At 44.9% G+C, this 9,514-nt stretch overlaps 1 protein-coding gene across 1 annotated transcript in view; it reads right to left on the bottom strand.

The window, feature by feature from the left end:
- Window positions 1–9,514, bottom strand: part of LOC102198148 (ephrin type-B receptor 4-like) — a 33,463-nt gene that overhangs the window by 11,015 nt on the left and 12,934 nt on the right. Inside the window, exons 2-9 of the mRNA XM_005754386.1 lie at window positions 6,600–6,670; window positions 6,367–6,509; window positions 5,930–6,290; window positions 5,641–5,803; window positions 1,320–1,475; window positions 499–647; window positions 214–412; window positions 3–130 (exon numbers count right to left, since the gene is read on the bottom strand). Of these exons, the coding sequence (XP_005754443.1) occupies window positions 3–130; window positions 214–412; window positions 499–647; window positions 1,320–1,475; window positions 5,641–5,803; window positions 5,930–6,290; window positions 6,367–6,509; window positions 6,600–6,670 (1,370 nt within the window). The remainder of the gene's footprint in view (window positions 1–2; window positions 131–213; window positions 413–498; window positions 648–1,319; window positions 1,476–5,640; window positions 5,804–5,929; window positions 6,291–6,366; window positions 6,510–6,599; window positions 6,671–9,514) is intronic.

Below are 9,514 nucleotides of genomic sequence, written 5' to 3'. Positions count from 1 at the left end.
ACCTCAGGGCTGTAGCGCAGCTCGTAGTCCAGGATCTTGTACTGGTTGTGCACCACTGGGACGCTCCACTCTAAAGACAGACTGCTCTCTGAGGCCTCCACCCTCCTCAGACCAGATACTGGAGGAGGAACTACAGAAACACAGACCATCATTCACTGATCATTACGTTTGTGTGTACGAAAGAATTCTGGGTAATGTAGTGTGTATCTGTACCATCTCTGCTGGTGGTGATGTTGAGCTTGCTGGAGGCTGGCTCTGAGTGGCTGAGTGCAGACACGCCATTTAGCGACTGGATGGTGAAGATGTACTTTGTTTGTGGGCGGAGCCCCCAGACGACGACACGCCGCTGGGTCAGGCCGTTCTGTGCCGGCCGATAAAGAACGCTGTCGCCACATGGGAAGCAGGAAGTGACCTGAAGAAGAGAAAGAAGAAAAGGGGTGGGGTCAGATCTGACAGCTCAGACTGGTGCTAATGGTGACAGAGATGGCGGTGGCGTACCTTGGTGGCAGTGGCGGGCCCGCAGGTGGAGCACAGGACTCTGTAGGTCAGGTCATGTCGTCCTCCGCGGTCCAGTGGCTCGCTCCACTCCAAAGTCACCATGGTGTCATTGAGCTGACTCACCGGGGAGCGAGGAGCCGAGGGAGGCTCTGCGGAGGTCAAAGGTCACAGGTCAGTGCCTGCTGAGTATCACCTGTCAGACGCTCGACATCATCTACGCTTTTTTCCCTGAGCAGCAACTCTCAGGCAGGCTGATACCTGAGAGTCAGGCGGCCTGTTTTCATTCCTGCGTAATGAGTTTTTCTTCTTTGTCTGCAGACTGATGGAGGAGCTGAGAGATAAGAACTTCCTGCCTCCACACAAACATCAGAGTAACCTGAGACCTGTGTGTGTGTGTGTGTGCAGTCGTTACCTGTAAGACCTCGACATTACACACACACGGACACAAGCACAAAGAGGTAATGAGCCTATTAATTTGCCTAATTGCTGTTGCCTGAGGGGATGTAGTTAAAGGGGTGGGTCGGGGTACTTAAAGAGGCGTGGAGGCTTGTTGGCAAAGAGCCCTGTGTGTGTGTGTGTGTGTGTGTGTGTGTGTGTGTGTGTGTGTGTGTGTGTGTGTGTTTGTGGTCCAGAGTTTACACAGAGTTTAAAGTGGTCTCCAGATTATTTAATAACAAATTACATCACGTCAGTCTGTGGAGACTAGAGGCGAGGTCCTAGTGAAAGACACTCTCCAGCTGCATGATGGGAAATGTAGGACAAGAGGTTTCAGTGTTGTCAGAAATTACAATAATAAAGAAAAATAAATGAAAAGCACTTACGTGTGCAGGCACTGTGCGGCGGGTCCGAGTCGGCTCGATAGAAACCAGAGTGACATGGGCAGTAGGCGGAGCCTGGGATTCTTGTGTTGCTATTGGCTGGACAGGAGCTGCAGCCAACAGGTCCTGACTCGGCTTTAAAATGCCCGGACGGACAGGCTGGAGACAAAGGCTTAGAATTAGCATTCACCTCTAAAAGCGCACACACATATGGGACTGTCCACCTTCACCATCAGCCTGAACCCACATGTGCACACACATCAGATCTCCAGAAGCGCTACAAAAACTGCACTTCCTCTATTGTCCACTAGGGGCTCCAGCAGCGTGCCAGTGCTCATAGACTTCCATGTTAAAATTTCAACTCTACAACATGTTTACAACCTGATATAAAAAAATAACAAGATTCAGTTACACACAGAGCGACGTGTTGTGGTTTATGAGTCAGGCCTATATCAACAATAGACCAGGTATAATCATAGAGTGCAGAGAACAGCAGGGTGTTTAAGTAAAAAGAACATGATTACACGTGTATAATAAGCCTCTGAAGGTATGACCTGAAGCGTTTTACATCCAAACAACTGTTTTCTGAATGCAGTAAAAAGCTCAGATAAATGTGCGTTACAGAAACCAGAGCTGACATCAGAGTGTTTTCTCACAGGTGGTGGAGTTCCACAGGGCTCTGTTATTGGTCCTTTTTAATTAGGTTTCATTTAATTCTGCTTGTAAATGCACTGGATGTTTATTGCTTCATCTATGGGGGGGTCTACTATTTTTGTACCGCACCTGTTTAAACTGGTTGGTCTTAAAAAAGGATTAAAGTTTAAATTATTAGCGATGTGGGTTCTATGGCAGGCAGCCTGAACTGGACCTCTGGATTGTATTTGTGCCGTTGGAGCCTTTTGGAGCATTTCTAATACAATTATCTGACCAATAATAAACTGCTGTGAGGTTAATTGGACTAAAAGACAGCTGGGCTCCATTTTTGTGTGAAATTCCAGAATTTTATTTGGACGTGACAGCAGCCAAAACGCGAATATTATACGAACATTATTTTGAAGCTATAAAATGTAGTCACACTGCTTTGCAGTTGCATTTATAAAGATCTTTTAGTAATAATTAGTTCTACAAACCGTAAAAACATTGAATGTGACCTGTTGTCTGAACACAACCAGTTTGAGTCAGTCAGAGAAGATTTGAGCTGTTGTATTGTTAGTCAGAGCTCACACAGGCTGCTGCCTCCTGGCCTCAGGCTCTAAAAAGACGAGGCTTCAGAACAATGGGACTAAAACCAACAATGAAGGTATCAGGCGTGCCAGCGAGTCCCAACTAAAGCAAATGTTCCACTCAAACATGACAGTGAACCTCGAAGCAGTAAAAGCAGCTCAGTGTGTCCAGAAACAGCTCAAACCCGTCAGTGGTCGTCCCCGAAAGAGATCAAACAGTCCCAAAGAAACACACCCGCCTCTCCTGCTCATGCACACTCCAGCAAACAGATGTTTATGAACATCTGGAGCCTTTTATTAGAAATGAAACATGTTTGTGACGTAGAGGTCGATTTCTGTCACTGAGGTTTAAAAATGGTTGGAAACTAAAAATGGTTCATTTATAGGAAATATTAAAGAATGAACACATGATTATGTTAAAAAGAGCAGAGAGTGAAAGCAGAGAGGTTTGGCTCTGTGGGTTTGTGGCCTGGAATGTGAGTAATGCTCAGAGCTGGGATCAGGAACACCGCAGAGGGATGAAGGGATGAAGGGAGGAGTGCAGCCTCACAGACAATAAGAGACAGGAAGTGACCTTGGCTTCAACAGGATGTGGAAAGTGCTGCCATGATGTCATCACTGGCCTCCCCTGCCAAGCACGAGTGTAAGCACACACACACACTCTGCTTAAGCAGCGCTAGTTAACCTCTGACCTCTTCACTCAGCCTGGCTCTTGCCCCTCCCCCTCCCTCAGAAGCAGAGACAAGCAGAGGACGTCGCTGCTTCTGCTGTCGCCGCTGCAGCGCTTCCCGCTCGCAGTCAGCTGACCTTTGACCTCACACAGAATAACAGGAAACTTGGACAACCAAGCCGTCTGCGGCCCGCGTCGACCTCGCTCTGCTTTCATCCCGCGGCGATGGCGGAGAGGAGAGGAAGCGTGGAAACAGGACGGAAACGTGCGGCGAGCGCGGAGGCAGGACGGACTCCGATTACAGCGCGTTTCCTCCAGAGAAACACCGCAGCAGCTGCTCCTGCAGTTTACCCACAACCCCTCTCACTTACTCATTAAAGTAAACAGCTGCACACGACTTCACCGACAGCTCAATAATAACTTTCTCCTTCAGGCCTCCACCATCCCCCACACCGCCAGTCTTATTCTGAAAGGACGCCTGAGCGGCGTGAAGGAGCCGGCACGGCGCGAGACTCCCCGAATACTTTAACAACAATTTATCAACGCGTAACACAACTATTTTAGAAATCTCCTAAAACTTTCAACTTTAAAACGAAAAGTAACAGAATTTTCAGCTACGTTTGAAAAGTAAATAAAGGAATCTCAATGACAAATAATCACGTGCTTCTCTGTTTTTCAGCTGGTGTGAAGCTTCATGAATAACAGCATGAACCATATTTGGTTTGCACAGACTGTGATTTTAGTCACTGCGCAGCAGTTTGTGACTGTGTGTGAAGAGTGGATTATAAACTCACTGTAAGAAGCTGAACACTTGTTGACACAGCCACTCCTCTACTGTGACCCACACCGCTTCCTGTCATTTACTTAACAATAGTTACTATAGTTACTGTTAACAGTGTCCTAAGTGTGCCTGTTTTTTAACAAACCGTTTTAAACATTGACTTTCAGGATAGACTCAGAGAAATGATCATTTTTTTTCTGTAATCTCGGTCAAAGTTTCCTACATATTTTCAACTCTTTTTCTCTAAAATCTTTGATCTTATTTTCATTATATTCAGTTCAAACGCAACAAATGTTTTTATAACATTAAATTAAATCTACATGTTTCTTAATTAAAGGACTTTAACATTTGACTCGTTATAACTTTAAAACAGAAGTTTCTTTCATTTTTTGGATGTTTTTCATAAAAATATTACGTTTACACTTTTAAAAACTCACTTTCTACTAATTTTGTTAATAAATACAATTTTGGCCTTCTTTTCATTGTTTTAGAAATTCAGTTGAATTTCGTATAAAAACACAACAGCTGTTTGTAATCACCTTGATGACCTGAGACATTCATTTATTTGTAACTGTTGACAGAGTTATTTTTCAACATGTTGCAAGTTTTAATAAAACTGCTGATTTGCTGAAACAATTAACACACACATCAGATTTGTCTGTTTCATTTTTTTGTTACAATATTAAACAAACTTTATTGTAAACTCCATCAACACCATTTTACTTTTTTCTTCAAAACCTTTTGTAATTTAAGTGATTTAACTTCTGTATTTTGACTTTAATAAGATTTGTATGACTAATATTACTAATAATAATAATAATAATAATAATAATATTGTATCACAGTCAGACAGTCAGGTACAGTTATACCAAAATATAAACAATTAAAGCTTTTTTATTTCAGATTGTTTGTCTATAAATCTTTGACTCTTTTTAATCTTAAGATCAGTTTTCTTCTCATTATAACTTTAATAACAATCATAAATAAAAACATTACAAAATGTAAGGTTTGGCAGCAGTGTGATGTCTATTGTCAAACAATTGCGGTCTTATTGTGGAAGTGACGGCTTCCTCTGATGCCTGTGCTGATTACAGAAACAGTAATCCTTGTTTACTGGAATCCTCTTACACGCCGTAAGACAACGACTGTAATCTGGTTATAATCTGGTTATATGTAAACAAACGTTGTGATCTGAGCTCATGGTGGGAAAGAGAAACACTTTCTTATGTTTCCATTTCCCTCAGATTTAAAGTGTTTACTGAGTAAAGCTGTAACACTGAGAGTAATCTGATTACTGCTGAGTTTTATCCTGCTTTACTTTGGGGCCCCTGCTCTGCTCGCTCTCACACTGTCAACACGTCGCTCTCTCGCCCTCTAATCGCCTCCAGCTTCTCCTCTCTGTTTACTCGGACTCGCAGTTCTGACCACGAAGAATTTTAAGTGCTGATAATGAAGCGGCGCACAGGAGAAGCTTTTACTTTGTAAAACAAATGATGGTCGGAGCTGTTAGTGAGTTCAAGTCGTGACGGTGAACCCGAGGTCTCGGCTCGGGCCTTCGAATGTGCCGGATTCATTCGTTCCATCTCAGTGACGACGCTTTTACTTTGAAAACTAACAGGAGGTCTTTTGTTTTATGGACTGCACTCTCACCTCTGCAGCGTACGTCGGTCTCTCCTGCTTCGTATCCAGGACGACAGGCGCAGCTGGACGTCGGCTGTCCTACCCACTCCCCGTCTTCACCACAAAGCATGCTGGGAGGTTGTGACTGCTCGCCAGGCGGCGTCACAGCATTCTCCACGCACACACCCTGAGCCTGCAGCAGAATGTCAAAATAAAAGCTTGTAGACACAAAAGCTGCAGTTACAGTGCTTTTATTTTTAAACTCAAAGGTGAGCTTGTTATGTACAAGAACGCTAGACTCCACTGTTGCTATGGTTACCTGCTCCACCAGCGAGTGGGGGACGGTTTCAGGAAAAGAGGCGAAGGCGCGGCGCAGGGGCGGGCACTTCCTGTAGAACACACGCACGGAGAGCAACGCCATGCAGGCGCTCTGGCTTTGGAAGGCCAGGTAAAGCCCCGCCTTACGCAGTCCTTCCAGCCGCAGCACCTTGACATTAGGGCGGCCCCTGGCGTCACGCAGCATCAGGTGGTCGGCGGCGACTGTCGCCACTTTGATGTAAGGGTTCTCCATCCAGGCCGGGCTGGTGAGCGTGGCGTCGTCAGCCTCTGACGGGTAGTAGTACAGGTTGAAGGTCTCTTTACACGGCTGCCTCAGACTGGAACACTCCATCATGGAAAACCTGCGTCGACACGTTCAGAGCTTATATTCGTTTCTCCGCGTTAATCAACATCAAACGACCTGTGATGTCCACCAACCAGATCTCCACGTAGACCGTGGTCGCCGCCTTCAGAGGGATCCAGCGCGTCCTCAGCCAATAGGAAGAAGTGCTAGTGATGGTGCAGATCTCATAGGTCCGCACAGTGTTTTGCTGATCGTCCCTCGAGCTCGCTTCCTCCCACTGAGGACAGAGACGGATCATAGGTGAGCTTTTCATTCAAAGCAATGCAGAGTGTTAGCTATAAGCTAACAGATTAGCTTTGATGTGTACCTGCGAGTCATCAGCAGGGTAGCTCGTCCATCTTAGGTCAGATGTGGCCAGCTTGGTGTTCATCAGCACATCTGAAACACAGACAGCAACAGTCAGCAAGTCCTGGGCAAATAAAACATCCTCTAAAAATCACCCAAAGTTCATCCCACTGCAGGTCTTCAGCAAACCTACTGAGCACTCCTTTAAAACCTCGACGTAGTCCTCTACAGGCAAGTCACCACACTCCCCTCAAATGCTCCAACGACATGCTTGCTTGTGCCCCTTGAAACATTCCTCAAACACCCTCCTTGAGTTTGTCAGCAACGTCCTCAAGCAGCACTGACGTCACTTGGGACCTTTCGAGACTTGTTGGACCGTTTTAAAGATCCCAGCAGCCTGCTAGAAGTGTTTCCAAACCTCTTAAAACAGCTGCAAATGTTATTTAAAACCTCTTAAAAGTTTGCTTAAAACCTTTTAAAAGACCCTCCTAAGGTCCTCAACATACCTTCAAGTCATGAGACTCCCAATGGACCCCCACAACCTTGTAAAGATCTCAAAAAGCCTCTTAACAGTCGCCCAAATGACCACAACAAACTGGTAATGTAAGAACACAACAACCTCCTGATGGTTCTTTGAAGCCTAGATGTGTTAAAGGTCCCTTGATTTCTTCTTAAAAATAAAATATAATGTTTTGAAAGTGCATTAAAGTTATCTGTAAAACCCCTCGAGGTTATCAACAAGTTCCTCAAACAGCATTGATGCCACTTGGGAATCTTTTCAGACTCAATGGTCCCAGCAGCCTCCTATAAGTTTTTCAAAACCTCTAAAAAGGCCCCTAAATTCCCTAGAAATTCCTCCAAAGTTCTCTTAAATGCTCTTCAAACCACCTGTAAAACAGCTTCTTCCAACCTTATAAAGCTTAAAACCTCCTAAACGTCAGCCTGAAGCCTTCAAATCATCAGTCAAGGTGTATCAAAGCCTCTCAGCCACTCAGATGCCTCCAACACACTTGTATTTAATGCAAAAACTCTTCAATTTTACTAAAATGCCCCTTTGAAAACATCCCACGTGTCCAGAGCTCCTTAAAGTCTTTTTTAAAAATCACGTCTTTTACGACCTCTTTTGAAAACACCTAGGTGTCTCTGAAAGCTTTTGAAAAAGCGTTTGGAAAACCGCGTGAACTTGTGCACTCGCGTCCACAACCACTGGAAGCTCAACAAACCCCTGAAACCATCAGAACCGCTCGGTGACTCCGGCAGACAGAGAAACTCACGGAGGCCTCAGACGGAGCAGCAGTACCAGATCAGCTGAAGGCGGCGCTCTGATATGAGCTCTGATTTTTCACTGGAAGTCAGCAGGTTCAGCCAGACGACCCACAGGAGGTCTTTCAGCGGCTTCAATCAGGGAAAGTAAAAACACAGACGGTCATACAACACAAGGGCTTCTTTCTCCCTCTGCGTGTCTCTGTGGAGGAAGGAGGACAGGTGAAGAAGACCAGGCTACACCCCGACAAACACACACATTCGAAGCATGCCTGCACATGTGTAATATCTGCCGTGAGTGATGGTGTGTAATCAGCGTTGGAGGAGAGAGGCTCAGGAGGCTTAACCCTGACACACACGGTGAAAAATGCAGACGTTTCTCACACTTTTCCCCTCTTCTTAAGCCTCTTAGACCTCCACAACCACCATATGTTCATATCAGTCCTCTGCAGAAAGTAGGCCCATACAAATACAACATTAATGCTGCTGTTTTCTGAGTATTTCTGTTTTCAGTCAGAGCTCAGCGCCGCAGAAAGAGAGCGATAAATCTAAGCGTGCTGGTTTCACTGCTGCAGGACTCATTTACACAGGAGGGTGGTGTTCCCCCACCTTTAATATGACAGGCCTCAGCTCAGGCTTTGATGTTACTGCCTACATCCAAACAACGTAAACGTCTTGGTGCTGTAGTTCTGCATAAATCAGCGCGCCGCTCTGCTGCAAGCTTAAATTTAGCGTGTCACGAGCACAGCTGGAAGCACTGATGGGGGCGTTTTCTGAGATGTGATCTCACTTCCTCTTTAGCAGCGCTTGTTTAATACGCACCTTTGTTCATTTCTGCTGACTGTGACAGACAGGTGCCTTCAAAATAATACAAATACATCAATAAAATCATCGTGACGGCTTAGTGAGGCGGGCGGAGGCGCGTGGAAACATTTGAGGCCCGACTGACATTTTTTACATTTTTATGTGGCTCACTTCCTGTTTAGTGTCTGTGTCGCTTGCAGCTATTGGCTGTGATGGATGAATGCTTTCAAAATAACATAAATCCCACACGATGACTTTTGTTAGGCTGGAGTGTTTAGGCTTATAAAATCCAATATTATGGAAACTGGCCTTTGTTATTATTACAGATTTGCTTTTTTAAAAGATTAGTTCTCACAGTTACTTTATTCAAAATACGGAGGACATTTGTCAGTCGTGTAGGAACGTCTCCACGTGAACGGAGACTGTGAAGACACTTCAGGCTGGCTGTGCCGAAAAATATATAATAACTTTGTTTTGACTTGGCTTCATCCAGACTAATATTCTTATTTACAAAGGGCATACGGTTAAAAAAAGGTTGCATCTTGTGCAGACCAGGGCTGTCAAACATAAGGCCCAGGGGCCAGAAACGGGCCTTGTAAAGCTCCAATCTGGCCTGCTGGACTGCACGAGATTAAAGTTTAGACCTTTAACTGTATTTTCACGTTTCACACTTTGTGTAACTAATAAAGTTCTCCCTGTCTCTGCTAATAACACTACACCAAAGTAACCAAGTAACAGACCAACAAAGAAATTAGGCCTGTGCGATACGGCCAAAAGCTCATATCCCGATATAAGACATTTATCGTCCCGGCAACGATATATATCACACATCGTTTACATTTTCTGTAAATTCTGTGAATCTCTGGATTT

This window comes from Pundamilia nyererei, unplaced genomic scaffold (assembly GCF_000239375.1).
Source record: "Pundamilia nyererei isolate P.nyererei 1_Seehausen unplaced genomic scaffold, PunNye1.0 scaffold00556, whole genome shotgun sequence".
Lineage (NCBI taxonomy): Eukaryota > Metazoa > Chordata > Actinopteri > Cichliformes > Cichlidae > Pundamilia > Pundamilia nyererei.
The sequence above is the reverse complement of the archived record's forward strand: the minus strand, read 5'-3'. Positions and strand labels throughout refer to the sequence as shown.